We start from the raw sequence: 18,595 nt of genomic DNA on the forward strand, positions 1-18,595 counted from the left end.
GATCGTCCAAGTCTGGAGCATTTTTTTTTTTTTATATAAAGCTAATTAATCCTAGAGGTTTTATGGTTGTAATTTCTATTTAAATGGTATCTTCTGTTACATTATCTGATTAATTTTTACTGGCATGTAAGAATACCATTGATTTTTGTATAGTCTTGTGATTGGCCACTTGCCAAAGTTTTTTGTTCTAATAATTTACCTTTTTATTATTTTAGGTATTCTATATAATTATGATCATATAATCTGATAATAATATGTCCCATTTTAAGTCTTTATTTCTCTGTTGTCTTAGTGCACATCCAGTACTATTTTCAGCCGTGGAAGTGATAGGTAGTGCCCCACCCCCCACAAAATGCTTCTATGTTTCCCATGCCTTTTTTTTTTTTTTTTTTTTGCTTTTATTATAAATAGAATCATTTAAGAGTTATGTTTTCTATGTGTTGCTAAAATGTAGAAACTTAACTGGAATTTTTGAACATTAATCTTAGAAACTTAGCTGTCCTGCTAAATTCAGTTATTCTTTCTAATAGTCTGGAGACTGTCAAGCCTAGCAGTACATTTTTTTGGGGGGAGGAACATTTTTTATTATTATTATTATACTTTAAGTTCTAGGGTACATGTGCACAACGTGCAGGTTTGTTACATATGTATACATGTGCCGTGTTGGTGTGCTGCACCCATTAACTTGTCATTTACATTAGGTATATCTCCTAATGCTGTCCCTCCCCTCTCCCCCCTTCCCCCAATAGGACCCAGTGTATGATGTTCCCCTTCCTGTGTCCAAGTGATCTCATTGTTCAATTCCCACCTATGAGTGAGAACATGCAGTATTTGGTTTTCTGTTCTTGTGATAGTTTGCTGAGAATGGTGGTTTCCAGCTGCATCCATGTCCCTACAAAGGACATGAACTCATCCTTTTTTATGGCTGCATAGTATTCCATGGTGTATATGTGCCACACTTTCTTAATCCAGTCTGTCACTGATGGACATTTGGGTTGATTCCAAGTCTTTGCTATTGTGACTAGTGCTGCAATAAACATACGTGTGCATGTGTCTTTATAGCAGCATGACTTATAATCCTTTGGGTATATCCCCCATAATGGGATGGCTGGGTCAAATGGTATTTCTAGTTCTAGATCCTTGAGGAATAGCCACACTGTTTTCCACAGTGGTTGAACTAGTTCACAGTCCCACCAACAGTGTAAAAGTGTTCCTATTTCTCCACATCCTCTCCAGCACCTGTGGTTTCCTGATTTTTTAATGATTGCCATTCTAACTGGTGTGAGATGGTATCTCATTGTGGTTTTGATTTGCATTTCTCTGATGGTGAGTGATGATGAGCGTTTTTTCATGTGTCTGTTGGCTGTATGAATGTCTTCTTTTGAGAAGTGTCTGTTCATATCCTTTGTCCACTTTTTGATGGGGCTGTTTTTTCTTGTAAATTTGACTGAGTTCTTTATAGGTTCTGGATATTAACCCTTTGTCAGATGAGTAGATTGCAAAAATTTTCTCCCATTCTGTAGGTTGCCGGTTCACTCTGGTGGTAGTTTCTTTTGCTGTGCAGAAGCTCTTTAGTTTAATTAGATCCCATTTGTCAATTTTGGCTTTTGTTGCCATTGCTTTTGGTGTTTTAGACATGAAGTCCTTGCCCATGCCTGTGTCCTGAATGGTATTACCTAGGTTTTCTTCTAGGGCTTTTATGGTATTAGGTCTAACATTTAAGTCTCTAATCCATCTTGAATTAATTTTCATATAAGGAGTAAGGAAAGGATCCAGTTTCAGCTTTCTACTTAGGGCCAGCCAATTTTCCCAGCACCATTTATTAAATAGGGAATCCTTTCTCCATTTCTTGCTTTTGTCAGGTTTGTCAAAAATCAGATGGCTATAGATGTAAGGTATTATTTCTGAGGGCACTGTTCTGTTCCATTGGTCTATATCTCTGTTTTGGTACCAGTACCATGCTGTTTTGGTTACTGTAGCCTTGTAGTATAGTTTGAAGTCAGGTAGCGTGATGCTTCCAGCTTTGTCCTTTTGGCTTAGGATTGTCTTGGCAATGTGGGGTCTTTTTTGGTTCCATATGAACTTTAAAGTAGTTTTTTCCAACTCTGTGAAGAAAGTCATTGGTAGCTTAATGGGGATGGCATTGAATCTATAAATTACCTTGGGCAGTATGGCCATTTTCACAATATTGATTCTTCCTATCCATGAGCATGGTATGTTCTTCCATTTGTTTGTGTCCTCTTTTATTTCACTGAGCAGCGGTTTGTAGTTCTCCTTGAAGAGGTCCTTTACATCCCTTGTAAGTTGGATTCCTAGGTATTTTATTCTCTTTGAAGCTATTGTGAATGGGAGTTCATTCATGATTTGGCTCTCTGTCTGTCTGTTACTGGTGTATAAGAATGCTTGTGATTTTTGCACATTGATTTTGTATCCTGAGACTTTGCTGAAGTTGCTTATCAGCTTAAGGAGATTTTGGACTGAGATGATGGGGTTTTCTAAATATACAATCATGTCATCTGCAAACAGGGACAATCTGACTTCTTTTCCTAACTGAATACCCTTGATTTCTTTCTCTTGCCTGATTGCCCTAGCCAGAACTTCCAACACTATGTTGAATAGGAGTGGTGAGAGAGGGCATCCCTGTCTTGTGCCAGTTTTCAAAGGGAATGCTTCCAGTTTTTGCCCATTCAGTATGATATTGGCTGTGGGTTTGTCATAAATAGCTCTTACTATTTTGAGATAAGTTCCATCAATACCGAATTTATTGAGAGTTTTTAGCATGAAGGGCTGTTGAATTTTGTCAAAGGCCTTTTCTGCATCTATTGAGATAATCATGTGGTTTGTGTCTTTGGTTCTGTTTATATGCTGGATTACGTTTATTGATTTGCGTATGTTGAACCAGCCTTGCACCCCAGGGATGAAGCCCACTTGATTATGGTGGATAAGCTTTTTGATGTGCTGCTGGATTCGGTTTTCCAGTATTTTATTGAGGATTTTTGCATCGATATTCATCAGGGACATTAGTCTAAAATTCTCTTTTTTTGTTGTATCTCTGTCAGGCTTTGGTATCAGGATGATGTTGGCCTCATAAAATGAGTTAGGGAGGATTCCCTCTTTTTCTATTGATTGGAATAGTTTCAGAAGGAATGGTACCAACTCCTCCTTGTCCCTCTGGTAGAACTCGGCTGTGAATCCGTCTGGTCCTGGACTTTTTTTGGTTGGTAGGCTATTAATTATTGCCTCAATTTCAGAGCCTGCTCTTGGTCTATTCAGGGATTCAACTTCTTCCTGGTTTAGTCTTGGGAGAGTGTAAGTGTCCAGGAAATTATCCATTTCTTCTAGGTTTTCTAGTTTATTTGTGTAGAGGTGTTTATAATATTCTCTGATAGTAGTTTGTATTTCTGTGGGGTTGGTGGTGATATCCCCTTTTTCATTTTTTATTGCGTCTATTTGATTCTTCTCTCTTTTCTTCTTTATTAATCTTGCTAGCAGTCTATCAATTTTGTTGATCTTTTCAAAAAACCAGCTCCTGGATTCATTGATTTTTTGGAAGGTTTTTTGTGTCTCTATCTCCTTCAGTTCTGCTCTGATCTTCGTTATTTCTTGCCTTCTGCTAGCCTTTGAATGTGTTTGCTCTTGCTTCTCTAGTTCTTTTAATTGTGATGTTAGGGTGTCGATTTTAGATCTTTCCTGCTTTCTCTTGTGGGCATTTAGTGCTATAAATTTCCCTCTACACGCTGCTTTAAATGTGTCCCAGAGATTCTGGTATGATGTATCTTTGTTCTCATTGGTTTCAAAGAACATCTTTATTGCTGCATTCATTTCGTTGTGTACCCAGTAGTCATTCAGGAGCAGGTTGTTCAGTTTCCATGTAGTTGAGTGGTTTTGATTGAGTTTCTTAGTCTTGCGTTCTAGTTTGATTGCACTGTGGTCTGAGAGACAGTTTGTTATAATTTCTGTTCTTTTACATTTGCTGAGGAGTGCTTTACTTCCAACTATGTGGTCAATTTTGGAATAAGTGTGATGTGGTGCTGAGAAGAATGTATATTCTGTTGATTTGGGGTGGAGAGTTCTGTCAATGTCTATTAGCTCGGCTTGGTGCAGAGTTGAGTTCAATTCCTGGATATCCTTGTTAACTTTCTGTCTCGTTGTTCTGTCTAATGTTGACAGTGGGGTCTTAAAATCTCCCATTATTATTGTATGGGAGTCTAAGTCTCTTTGTAAGTCTCTAAGGACTTGCTTTATGAATCTGAGTGCTCCTGTATTGGGTGCATATATATTGAGGATAGTTAGCTGTTCCTGATGAATTGATCCCTTTACCATTATGTAATGGCCTTCTTTGTCTCTTTTGATCTTTGATGGTTTAAAGTCTGTTTTATCAGAGACTAGGATTGCAACCCCTGCTTTTTTTTGTTTTCCATTTGCTTGGTAGATCTTCCTCCATCCCTTTATTTTGAGCCTGTGTGTATCTCTGCATGTGAGATGGGTCTCCTGAATATAGCAAACTGATGGGTCTTGACTCTTTATCCAATTTGCCAGTCTGTGTCTTTTAATTGGACCATTTAGTCCATTTACATTTAATGGTAATATTGTTATGTGTGAACTTGATCCTGTCATTGTGATATTAGCTGGTTATGTTGCTCACTAGTTGATGCAGTTTCTTCCTAGCATTGACGGACTTTACATTTTGACATGTTTTTGCAATGACTGGTACTGGTTGTTCCTTTCCATGTTTAGTGCTTCCTTCAGGATCTCTTGTAGGGCAGGCCTGGTGGTGACAAAATCTCTAAGCATTTGCTTGTCTGTAAAGGATTTTATTTCTCCTTCACTTATGAAACTTAGTTTGCCTGGATATGAAATTCTGGGTTGAAAATTCTTTTCTTTAAGAATGTTGAATATTGGCCCCCACTGTCTTCTGTCTTAGAGAGTTTCTGCCGAGAGATCTGCTGTTAGTCTGATAGGCTTCCCTTTGTGTGTAACCCGACCTTTCTCTCTGGCTGCCCTTAACATTTTTTCCTTCATTTCAACTTTGGTGAATCTGACAATTATGTGTCTTGGAGTTGCTCTTCTCGAGGAGTATCTTTGTGGCGTTCTCTGTATTTCCTGAATTTGAATGTTGGCCTCCTTTACTAGGTTGGGGAAGTTCTCCTGGATGATATCCTGAAGAGTGTTTTCCATCTTGGTTCCATTTTCCCCGTCACTTTCAGGCACACCAATCAGACATAGATTTGGTCTTTTCACATAATCCCATATTTCTTGGAGGCTTTGTCATTTCTTTTTACTCTTTTTTCTCTACACTTCTCTTCTTGCTTCATTTCATTCATTTGATCTTCAGTCGCTGATACTGTTTCTTCCAGTTGATCAAGTCAGTTACTGAAGCTTGTGCATTTGTCACGTAGTTCTCGTGTCATGGTTTTCATCTCTATCAGTTCTTTTATGGTCTTCTCTGCATTGATTATTCTAGTTATCCATTCATCCATTCTTTTTTCAAGGTTTTTAGTTTCTTTGCGCTGGTTATGTAGTTCCTCCTTTAGCTCTGAGAAGTTTGATCGACTGAAGCCTTCTTCTCCCAACTTGTCAAAGTCATTCTCCGTCCAGCTTTGTTCCGTTGCTGGTGATGAGCTACGTTTCTTTGAAGGGGGAGATGTGCTCTGATTTTTTGAACTTCCAGCTTTTCTGCACTGCTTTTTCCCCATCTTTGTGGTTTTATCTGCCTTTGGTCTTTGATGATGGTGTGGGTGTCCTTTTTGTTTGTTAGTTTTCCTTCTAACAGTGAGGACCCTCAGCTGTAGGTCTGTTGGAATTTGCTTGAGGTCCACTCCAGACCCTGTTTGCCTGGGTATCAGCAGCGGAGGCTGCAGAAGATAGAATATTGCTGAACACCGAGTGTTGCTGTCTGTCTGATTCTTACTCTGGAAGCTTCGTCTCAGAGATGTACCCAGCTGTGTGAGGTGTGAGGTGTTGGTCTGCACCTAGTGGGGGATGTCCCACAGTTAGGCTACTCAGGGGTCAGGGACCCACTTGAGCAGGCAGTCTGTCCATTCTCAGATATCAACCTCCATGCTGGGAGAACCACTGCTCAACCTCCGTGCTGGGAGAACCACTACTCTCTTCAGAGCTGCCAGACAGGGACTTTACATCTGCAGAGGTTTCTGCTGCTTTTTGTTTAGCTATGCCCTGTCCCCAGAGGTGGAGTCTACAGAGGCAGGCAGGCCTCCTTGAGCTGTGGTGGGCTCCACCCAATTCGAGCTTCCCAGCAGCTTTGTTTATCTACTTAAGCCTCAGCAATGGTGGGCGCCCCTCCCCCAGCCTCGCTGCAGCCTTGCAGTTAGATCTCAGACTGCTGTGCTAGCAATGAGGGAGGCTCTGTGGGCGTGGGACCCTCCGGGCCAGGTGTGGGATATAATGTGGTGTGCGGTTTGCTAAGACCCTTGGTAAAGCACAGTATTAGGGTGGGAGTTACCCGATTTTCCAGGTGCTGTGTGTCTCAGTTTCCCTTGGCTAGGAAAAGGAATTCCCTTCTCCCTTGCGCTTCCCAGGTGAGGCGATGCCTTGCCCTGCTTCAGCTCTTGCTGGTTGGGCTGCACCTGCTGACCAGCACTGACTGTCTGACACGCCCCAGTGAGATGAACCTGGTACCTCAGGTGAAAATGCAGAAATCACCCGTTGTCTGTGTTGCTCACGCTGGGAGCTGGAGGCTGGAGCTGTTCCTATTCAGCCATCTTGGGCGCCCCCAGCAATACATTTTTTAATCAAACATTGTGTTAAGCATAGCAAATAATCAAGAATGGTAAGTAGATGTTCTAACACAGCAAGCTTGTGCTCCACAGTAATCTATTAGACTTCCTAATTTAGTGAAATATCTTAGTCTAGCACTATTTCTACTACCATGTTAGGACTAATGATAGTAACCTACATAGTTCCCTTATCTTTTCTCTCTTCTTAAATGAATCTGTCTCTTTTATTCTCTAACTCTGGAATTCTAAATAGAGCAGCTTCATGTAACTTCTAAGTTCCATAGCATTGTTTGTAAAGTAGTTTGTGTATGTGCATTTTTATTGGAAGAAAATAGTTATAAGATTCTCACAGGGCCTTATTATCTAGCCCCCCCCCCCCCACCTCCATAAAACTTGAAGAACATTAATATATCTCCTTTATTTTTTTCTTCTTCTGTCAAAATAATTTTCCCATGAAAAATGATAGCTAGCATGTAGTACACATTGACTACATGCTAAGTACTGTTTAAGTGCTTTGCATTTTTATCCTTTTAAATTTCATTATAGGCCAGGCGTGGTGGCTCATGCCTGTAATCCCAGCACTTTGGCAGGCCGAGGCAGGCAGATCATGAGTTCAGGAGATCGAGACCATCCTGGCTAACACGGTGAAACCCCACCTCTACTAAAAATACAAAAATTAGCTGGGCGTCTGTAATCCCAGCTACTCGGGAGGCTGAGGCAGGAGAATGGCGGGAACCCGGGAGGCGGAGCTTGCAGTGAGCCGAGATCGCACCACTGCACTCCAGCCTGGGAGACAGAGCGAGACTCCGTCTCTGAAAATAATAAAATAATATAATAATAATAATAAACTTCATTATAACTGAGAGGTAGCTGTTATCATTTTCCAGACAAGGAAGCAGGCGCACAGAGATGAGGTAACTTAAGATTCACACCTTGTAAGTAAAAGCAGGCAGAATTTGAAAACATTTAGTTTGAACCCTGACCCTACACTACTAACATCTGGACCCAGGCTACGCTGTTTTTTGCCACACAAAAGCATTTTTTGAGAAATATAGGTAAATTTCTAGTATTAAATCTGTAAAAACTACTATAATATTGCTTACTGTACTCGCTTTGATCTCAATCTATCAAAACTCCACTAGAGATATTTCTTATAATAATATGGTGATCTATTTATTGGTAATTGGATATACATAATGGGATAGCAAAAAATTAAAACATCTTAAGCATTAATCAATGGGAAATTGGCTAAATTATGGTTTATTCATACAATGGAATACTCTGTAGTAAAGAATAGAAAGTTTTCTATATTGTTACATAGAAAGAGCTCAGAGATGAATAACTAAAGGTAAGGCATAAATTCAGATAGGGGAGAAATAGTGGTATTTATATTGCTTATATATGTGTAAGATATTCTGGAAAGATACATAAATTACGTCTAGTCGTAGAAGTTGGGGTAGTGAATGTAAGATTTGGAGAAGATGGTGAAGAGACTTTTTTGCTAATGATATATTTTTTTACTTCTTGATTTTTAAACAGCATAGATACATTATTGCAACAATTAAATTTACAGAAAATAAAAAATGTATTTTGGGGGGAATAAGTAATGTTTTCACATTTTTCAACATTCAAACAGTACAAAAAGACTATGAAAAAATTTCCCTTTTACCCCTTTCCCTAGCCACTCAGTAGTTGCTATCAATCACTATCCGTTTCCTTTTTATTATTCCATAGACATTTTATGCCTATACAAATTCATGGGTGTGAAGGTATATATTTTTTTCTTTTAGCTCCCTTTTTGCACACTGTTCTACACCTTGCATTTTTCTGCTATTAATATATCTTGGAGACCATTTCATATTCAGTACATGAAGATCTTCCTCATTCTGTTTCACAGCTTCAGAACATTTCATTATATGATATATTGAGTGTATTTAATCAGTCCACTGTTAATAAACATTGGGATTATTTCTAATCCTTTGCCATTGATAAATGATACCACAGTGAATAATAGTACATATATGTTATTTTGCATTTTTTCAATTATATTTTTAAGATAAATTCTTAGGAGTGATTTGCTGTGTCAACAGTTGCATACATTTATAGTTTTAATGGTTATTGTAAAACTGCCCTTCATTGAGTTTTACCAATTTATGTGAATACCAGTAATGTGTAAGTTACCCTATTATAAGTTACTTTGTGTTATAAAACTATTTGATCTTTGCTTTGAGCTCTTTTGTCTGGGTACAAAAGATCACTCACTGTAGCAACTCAGTGTAGTTTTAATTTCTCCTGATGTTAAGCATTTTCCATAGTTGAGCCATTTGTATTTTTTTTTTTACTGTTATTAAAACTTTATTTTTCTATTGAATCAAGCACTAGCTACCAGTTACAGTTAGTTTTATTGTGCCTTCCAAACGCACAGTTAGCTTTGCTTTATCAATAACCAAATAACAAACTAGGTCCCAATGGTTATGTCCACATCTAGACTGTTCAGGTGATCAGGAACTCTTTTTATTTGTGTGCTTTAGCTTTTAGTTCTTGGTTGTATCTCCAAATACGAAAAAGCTGAGAGGCTCCTGCTGTCCCCACAAAGAAATTAACAGCAAACAGATTCCAATTTTTTGGAATAATTACAAGTGAGTATCTTGACCAAATAAACCCTGTAGCCATCAAAACAGCAGACTGAGCTGTGCTAAGTTTTTCTGCAGGTCTGGCCATATCAGCCAATCCAGCACACACCAACCCCCATTTCATAATTGGAGCCCAGAAAAAAATTGTTCTGGGACCTGCTGGATGGTTGTACAACGGCCTCAATTTCTCGGGCAGCATCAGCTCCACTTTATCGAGGAGCTGGTGGTAGGTGGCCCGCAGGCCTCGGGCACCGGAGGCCGACATCGCCGCCGACGGATTGTGAGCAGCCAGGTGGGAGCGTGGCTCGATTCTCGTCCCCAGCTGACAACGAAGTGGAGCTAGTCCCTTTTCCTTGCCACGACGCCTGGCGTCCGCCTCTCGCCTGGAGAGCCCTTCCCGTGGCTCTCCCTGCCCCGCCGTGAACCAAAAAGCTGAGGTCCGCGCCCGGCGAAGGTTGAGGGTCGGAGGCTGCCAACGGCCCGCCCCTGGCCCGCTCCTGGTCCGCAGCCCGCCCCGTGAAGGAGAGAGGGAGGAGGAGCCTTGGCAACAGGTGTCAAAACAATCACCTCACCGAGTCCACCCAGCGCCCTACTGGCAGCGAGCTTACGCAGGCTGAGCTGCCCGCCAGGATTGGCTCGCCCCGAGGCGTGGGCGGGGTCAAGCGGAAACCTCCTCTTTTTCTCCCCTCCCCTCCCCCCACCCCACACTCGAGGCCATGTTAGAGAAGGGAAAGTAAAGCTGCGCTGGTTCTTCTGCTCCTTAACTTTGATTAAGCAGACCTGTAGTTAAAATGGGCTTTTCAGGCCTTCAGTGCCTAAAGATGATGCTGCACCATTCTCTTCTTTTGACTGGAGGCTCGTGAGCGAGAGACTACAGAATTGAGTCGCTTCTCTCTCTACCCCTCTTTTATTCCTAGCGACTTAAGAATCTGGTTAGAGTGGCCCGAATGCCTTCTTCCAGGGTGAGAGCAGCCGCAGCACACACCAGCCTCAGTCCCCAGAGTGATCGTCATCTTGCGAGAAAAAGCCCATTTGTATTTTCTTTACTATGACACGCTTGTTATATAATACGTCTTTTGAAAATATTCGATTTTTTAAAAAGCCATCACCTCATGAGTTTTTCTTTGTTTAGAATAATATGTCACCTTTGTCCAAGTCAAAAACTGAGAAAATTTTATTTTATAAATGTTTCTTGCAGTAGGTTTTTTTCATCTTAGTGACCAACATTTGGACTTAAGGTCTGCTTCATAGGAGAGGCCAAGTAATACTGAAATATATCCTATGAGGTCTAGGGGAAAAAATGTGTTTATGTAGATCTTTGTTAATTTTTATTCATTGTTGGGTTTCCTATCATAAGCTGGAAAAATGTTGCTATTTTTCTACCATTGGCAGTTCCCATCTTCCCAAGTTATTTTGTGCATTACATGTAACAAATTCCCTCTCTCAGTAGAGCAAGAAGATACAAAAATTGTAAACATACATGCACAAAATAACAGTGCTCCAAATTACATAAATAAATGACAGAATTGAAAGAAGAAATAGACAAATCTATAGTTATAGCTGGAGACTTCAATGTGCCTTCTTAGTAATCAATAAGAAGTAGAGAGCAAATCAACTAGGATAAAAGAGACCTGAACAACACTATTATGACATAACTACATCTATAACTTCTCCAACAAACAGTAGAATATGGCCGGGCGCGGTGGCTCAAGCCTGTAATCCCAGCACTTTGGGAGGCCGAGACGGGCGGATCACGAGGTCAGGAGATCGAGACCATCCTGGCTAACACGGTGAAACCCCGTCTCTACTAAAAAATACAAAAAACTAGCCGGGCGAGGTGGCGGGCGCCTGTAGTCCCAACTACTCGGGAGGCTGAGGCAGGAGAATGGCGTGAACCCGGGAGGCGGAGCTTGCAGTGAGCTGAGATCCGGCCACTGCACTCCAGCCTGGGCGGCAGAGCGAGACTCCGTCTCAAAAAAAAAAAAAAAAAAAAAAAAAAAACAAACAAACAAAAAAAAAAAAAACAGTAGAATATATATTATATACAACTACACATGGAATATCGTTCATTAGAATAAACCATATGTCAAGTCGTAAAGTATCAATTTTCAAAGAAGTTATAGAGCATTTTTTGACCACACAGAATTAAATTAGAAAATAACAGAAAATCATCAAATCTGTGATAAGCATCATAATTCTAAGTAATTTGTGGATCAAAGCAGAAATCACAAGGAAATTAGAAAAGATCTTTTTTCCTTTTTGTTGAGACAGCGTTTCCCTCTGTTGCCCAGGCTCAAGTGCAGTGGTGTGATCTCAGCTGACTGCAACCTCTGCTGCCTGGGTTCAAGCAATTCTCCTCCCTCAGAGTCCTGAATAGCTGGGATTACAGGTGCCCAACACCATGCCTGGCTAATTTTTTTATTTTTAGTAGAGATGGGGTTTCACCACGTTGGGCAGGCTGGTCTTGAACTCCTGACCTCAAGTGAGCCACCCACCTTGACCTCCCAAAGTGCTGAGATTACAGGCATGAGCCACCTCACCCAGCCTAGAAAATATTTTTAACTGAGTAAAAATGTAAACACAATATACTGAAATTGTGGGATCCAGCCAAAGCAGTTCTTAGAGGGATATTTGTCACTTCAAATACTTTTTTTAAAAAAAGAAGGGCCAGGTACAGTGGCTCACGCCTGTAATCCCAGCATTTTGGGAGGCCGAGGAGTTTGAGACCAGCCTGGCCAATATGGTAAAACCCTGTTTCTACTAAAAATACAAACATTAGCTGGGCATGGTGGTGCGCACCTGTAGTCCCAGCTACTCAGGAGGCTAAGGCAGGATAATCACGTGAACTTGGGAGGCGGAGGTTGCAGTGAACAGAGATTGCACCACTGCACTCCAGCCTGGGCGACAGCGAGACTCTGTCTCAATAAATAAATAAATACATACATACATAAATACATAAAAATTAAAAAGAAATATCTAAATCATTACCTAAGTTTCTACCATATGAAGCTAGAAATAGAGCAAATTAGACCTAAAGCAAGTACAAGAAAGGAGATAATAAAAATCAGAACAGAAATCAATGAAGTTGTAATGGCAAAACAGTAGAGAAAATGAATGAGTCCAAAATCCGGTTCTTTGCAAAAGTCTGTAAAATGGATAAACCTAGATGACAAGAGCTCAGCTGAACTGGAAGAGAGCTGATTGATAAGAAAAAAAAAGGAGGTGGTACAAATTACCAATATCAGGAATGAAAGAGAAGAAGACATCCATATTGAGCCATAAGAGAATATATGGAAAACATTTGCCAATAAATTTGACAACTTAGATAAAATGGATAAATTTCTTGAAAGATATAAATTACTAAAACTGACGAAGAAATAGAAAATCTGAATATATGTATACCAAGAAAATTTAATTTAGTTATCAAACCTACATAATTGTTACTCATCCAGAAAAGAAACATCAAGAACTTTATACCAACAAAGATAACATTGTGGTAAACTCTATGAGACATTTAAGGAAGAAATTGTACCAATACTCTTGAACCTATCTCAGAAAATAAAGGAAGAAGGAACACTTCTGAACTCAATTTATGAGGCCAGTTTTATCCTGATAGTTGAACCAGGTGTTATGAAAAAAACTACAAACCCATGTCTCCCATGAACATAGAAGCAAAAGCCTTCATAAAATATTAGCAATAGAAAGGATAATACACTATAACCAAATGGGTATTTTTCTTTTAGCTTTATTGAGGTACAAGAAATATTTGAGTTATAAATATTAAGGACAAGTAAAAATTATATATATTTATCATATACAATGTGTAATGTTTTGATATATGTATACATTGTATATGATGACCACAATCAGGCTAATTAACATATCCATCATCTCACATAGTTATGTTTTCTGATGAGAACATTTAAGATCTACTCTGTTAGCAAATTTCAAGTATACAATACAGTATTATTAAATATAGTCACCATGCTATACATTACCTCTCCAGAACTTATTCATCTTATAACAGAGTTTGTATCCTTTGACCAACATCTCCCCATTTCTCCCAGACCCTGGTAACCACCATTCTACTCTGCTTCTACTTTTTAAGATTCCAGTATGAGATCATGCAGTATTTGTCTCTCTGTGACTGGCTTATTTCATTTAACATAATGTCCTTCAGATTCATTAATGTTGTGACAAATGACAGCATTTCCTTCTTTTCTTAGGTTGAGTAATATTTCATGTGTATACAGTCATACCTCGCTATCTGTAGGGGATTTGTTCCAGGAACCTCCCGGCAGATACTAAAAGCCTTAGATGTTCAAGTCCCTTACATAAAATAGTGTAGTATTTGCTTATAACATATGCACACCCTCCCATATATTTTAAATCATCTCTACCCTAGATTACTTATAATACCTAATATAATATAAATGCTTTACAAATAATTATATTGTATTATTTGTGTTTTATTTTTTTAAATATTTTTGATATATGGCTGGTTGTGGAACTCATGAATACAGAGGGCTATTTCTTTATTCGCTCATCCATCAATGGACACTTAGGTTCATTAACATCTTTGCTATTGTAAGTAATGCTGCATTGAACATGAGCATGACCAAATGGGTTTATCCTGGAATGCACAGTTGGTTTGACAACAAAAGTCAATTAATTTAGTTCACATATTAATTGGATAAAGGGAGAAAAACCATATGATCATTTCATTTGTCAAAGAACACCATTTAGCAAAACCTAATGTCCTTTCATGGTAAAAACACTCACAAAGCTAGGAATAGAAGGGCATTTTCTCAGCCTGATAAAGAGCATATCAAAAACTCTTAGCTAACATCATACTTAATAGTGAAAGACAGGAACAAGATTGGAACAAGACAAGGATGCCTGCTCTCACCACTTTTAGTATTGTACTAAATTTTCTAGCAAGGCAGGTAGGCAAGAAAAAGAAAAAAAGACATCCAGATTGGAAAGGAAGAGGTGAAACAGTTTCTGTTTGCAAATAAAATGACCTTACCTCTAGAACACCATAAGGAATCTCCAAAGAAACCTGTTAGAGCTAATAAACAAGTTCAGCAAGGTTGTAGGATACAAGATAGATGTACAAAAATTTCATTGTATTTTTATACACTAGCAGTGAGCGATCTGAAAATGAAATTAATTCAATTTATAATAGGGGTGATGAAAATATTTTGGAATTAGATACTGGCAAGGGTTGCACAATTTCATGAATATACTGAAAACCACTGAATTGTATGTATTAAAAGAGTAACATTTATGGTATGTGACTTATACCTAAAATTTTTTTCTAGCTGTGTGAAAAAAGACTTGTATCCAGAATGTGTCAAAAATTCTTTTAACTCGTGTAAGAAAACAAAAACCCAGCACAAAAGTGGGCAAAATACTTGAATAGATACTTCTTAAGAGAATATATATGAATGGCCAACAAGTAGATGAAAAGATACTCAACATCTTTGTTCATTAGAGAAGTACCAATTAATATCACAAGTGATAATACCAAGTGTTGGCGAGGATTTGAAGTCCTAGAAGTCTTATTCACTGGAATGCAAGATGGTATAGTCAATTTGGAAAAAGGTTAGCAGTTTTTAAAAATATTAAGCATATGCTTACTGTACAACCCAGCAGTTCTGCTAAGTATCAGCCAGAAGAAATGAAAACATATTTCTACATTTAGACTTCTAAATGAATGTTCAAAATAGCCTGATTCATAGTCAAAACCTGGAAACAACCATCAACAGGTGAATGCATGAACAAAATGTGGTATATAACATGAATGAGTCTCAAAATAAGTGAAAGAGGCCAGGTACAAAAGATTACATCCTGTATGATTTTATTTACATGAAGTTTTTAAAAAAGCCAAAACTATAATAGTAGAAATATCAGTGACTGCTTGGGTCCAAAGAGTAGGGGCCAGGATTGACTGCATAGGAACGTAAGCAAATTTTAAGGCGTGATGGAATTATTCTGAAACTATTGTGGTGGTGGTTGCATGACTATACATTTACCAAAATTCATTAAACTATACATAAAATGGTTGAATGTTATGGTATGTGGATTTATAGCTCAGTAAAGTTTTTTTAAATGCCTTCTTTAACTATATAAATGGAAGATTTGTAACTTTATTTCTAGAGATTTGAAAATTAACATCTTTCTCAGTCTGCATATTTTTCTTTTTCATCTGCATTTCTTCTTTGTAGTATATTTCAGAATTTTGTACTTAATGTGCATAATTAGTTTGGCAGACCTTTGTTGAATGTCTGCTATGTGCCAAGCGTTAGGAGGACAGAGTTCCTACTTCCAGAGAACTCACAATCTTATGGAGAAGGCAAATTTGTTTTTAAAGTAATTAATAGGAAACATAAATGCAAGAATAGAAGTGTTGACAAGGTATGGAAGAACTAATTATATCTGAATGGAGCTGGGTGGTCTGAGGTTTCATTAAATGGTGTCAGGGAAGGCTTCCCTAGTGAGCTGGAATTTGGAGGATAATAGGAATTGATTCCGTGCACAAGGGAGAGTAGACACATTAGCTTCCTATGTGGTCTTTCAGTTAAATAAAGAGGGATTGGGGAATATATTTCTGTGTTTATAAGACTAATAAGCTTCTTTAAAAATCAACTTTTAGGATATGAGTTCTTGGTCACTGATATATCTGGTACTTTCATTAGCAAATAGAGCTTCGGATTACCTGGCTGCTAACAACCCCACCCCCCTTTTTAAAACTGATTTTGTTTCACACTTATTCAAAGTCTAGGCACGTTAATTAGCACCGTCTCTTGTGAATTTTGTGTTTTTACTGTTGTTCCTTATCCACACTGACAACCTACACGTTTTAAACCAGAAATACCTTTCTCTTTGCTCCAAATTAACATTTGCTTTCACAGAGTAGCTAGGTTCCATAGAATTATTAGATATGTAACGACTCTATTTAAAAAATAAATATATGAAAGAAGCAGATGACATTTAGGAGTTATATTTCAAAGAGATGTATTTTGAGGATATTTAGATATAACAGCTAGGAACCTTTTTCTCTCTTGTTTCTCCTACTCCCTTCATGTTTTTTCAGTTGACTCAGTTAAGAAAGTTTTATTGTCTTAAAGTAATTGATGAGGATGACCCTTAAAATCTATGTAATAGGAAATGTTCTTGATGAAATATTTTGAGAATTTTCTATTTCATGTCTAAAAGGAAGAAGAAGAATTTTCAGTTCTTGCCAGCTGCCTGGGACTTCTGCCAACATTTTACCAAACAGAACATCCATTCATCAGTGCCTCCTGTCTGGATTGGCCGGTTCCAGCATTTGATATTATAACTCAGTGGTGTTTTGAGATAAAATCGTTTACTGAAAGACATGCAGAACAAGGAAAGGTATGTTAAAAGAGTTGTACTAACTTGCCACGGTGGTGATATGCTAATAGGTAAGAGAATAATGAAGACTGTTAAATTTTAGGTCATCTGTGTTTGACAGCAATTATAAAACTTGATTAAATTGAAAAAATGGTTTACTTATGTAAATTGCATTTATGAGTATAATGGCAGAAATATTTTAGCTAACAAAGATGAGGCATTAGTCAACACTTTTAGTTTGTTTGGGGTCAGCAGATTTTTATTGAACACCTTAAGTAATCATAGCATTAGACTTGGTAGATACAAAGGAATTATAAGATAGACAAGGAATTGTGTTTTTGTTTGAAGAACTGACTTATATTTTTAAAACAAATTGGACTAGCAGATCTAAAAGGTCATGTCTTTAACTTTAAAATTTGTTGGGCCTAGTGCTACTGGCTCAGCTAGTGAAAGGGTTTGTATTGAAGATGAATAGAGTGGGAACAGCAGTGAGTGGCTGTGTATGCCATGGTTGGAGGCTCAGAATTCTAGAACTACAGTTTTTAAAAAATTGAATAACGTGATGAAAGTATTTTGGGGAGTAATTCTGGTGTCTTTTTGGTGGATAAATTAAGGATAAAGGGAAGCCAGAAAATATTTAGGTGGTGAAGAAAATCTAGACTATTTTTCTGATTGTAAAACTTAGAAAGTAACTAATGTAAGAGACATTTGAGAAAAATATAGGACTTGGTGACCAGATGTACATGACTTTAAGACCTTGAACTCCAATCATTAGGAAAGTAGTGTCTAGTATATATAGCTACAGTAGGAACATGACGTTGCTTAAACACCACTGATGATGCCCCATTGCCTATGGAAGAAGGTACAGACTCCTTACATGGCATTCAAGGATCTTCACCATCTTGCTTGCCTTTCCATCTCATTGTATACCCCTCCTGTGCCATTATCTTGCTCAAATCACAAAAGCATGTTTCATAAATATGCTATACATTTTTAAACTTCTAGAACATTACTTATTGCTATTACTAAAGCAACCTTCCTACCCTTCTGTTGAATTAATAATCACTGTTTGCTAAGTAACATTTACTTTTGCTAAGATAAATGTGACTTCCTCCGTGAAGATTTGTCTGATAGTCCATCTTCCTTACATCCTAATCCCTTTTTTTCTGTTGTTCTATAAGGCTGTACTTTTTTGACTGTCTCTAACAGTTGGCATGTTTATTACATTTGTTTCTTTAATGTATCTGAATGCGGGCTCCATGAAGCAGAAATTGTTTCTTATTTATCCCCAGTTTCTAGAAAGTGTCTCATATAGACTAGTCACCTAATAAATATTTGTGGAACAATTAAGTTGTGGGGTGGTGTCATTGGCAGAAATAGAACTTGTGAAAGGGGAGCCAAGTTTCAGGGAAAATGAGAATTTTAATTTTGAACATCAAAAGGACAATAAAAAATTAATATTTCAGATGGATATGTCAGACGATTTAATTTTTAAAACATTGAAGTGAAAAATAAAAGCAAGATAAGCATAAGTTATAAATGTCTCTGCTTTTGTTCTTTTCCATTTTTTGCTGAAATCCTTAAAAAGATGCTATCTCATTTTATACCCTTTTTTTTAAAAAAAAAAAGGAAAGGGAAACTCAAGTTAACTGAACCTTGCATATTACATATACAAATATCTTCCTAATAATTTCTTTATTCACAGAGCATATAGCAATAATTTGACATCATACTTTGATGTCTGAAAACCTATGCAGAATGACATGGAGTAAGAGATGGGTATAATTGTAGAACCAAGGCAGGGAAAAAAGTAATGAGCACACCCAGAGTTTGTCTTCATATGAG

General features: G+C 38.0%; 1 protein-coding gene and 1 pseudogene across 10 annotated transcripts in view; one reads left to right on the forward strand and one right to left on the reverse strand.

Annotated features, from left to right (window-relative positions):
* The window catches only part of UBR3 (ubiquitin protein ligase E3 component n-recognin 3), a 263,282-nt gene that overhangs the window by 235,523 nt on the left and 9,164 nt on the right, over positions 1 to 18,595 (forward strand). For all 9 annotated transcript variants that reach the window (XM_031651339.1, XM_031651340.1, XM_031651349.1 and 6 more), the window contains one exon: positions 16,592 to 16,771. In XM_031651339.1, the coding sequence (XP_031507199.1) occupies positions 16,592 to 16,771 (180 nt within the window). The remainder of the gene's footprint in view (positions 1 to 16,591; positions 16,772 to 18,595) is intronic.
* Positions 9,121 to 9,846, reverse strand: LOC103876303 (annotated as a pseudogene). The gene has a single exon (XR_635491.4). The product of XR_635491.4 is annotated as a mitochondrial pyruvate carrier 2 pseudogene (transcript).

The sequence above is a fragment of the Papio anubis genome, chromosome 10 (genome assembly GCF_008728515.1).
Source record: "Papio anubis isolate 15944 chromosome 10, Panubis1.0, whole genome shotgun sequence".
NCBI classification, from domain to species: domain Eukaryota; kingdom Metazoa; phylum Chordata; class Mammalia; order Primates; family Cercopithecidae; genus Papio; species Papio anubis.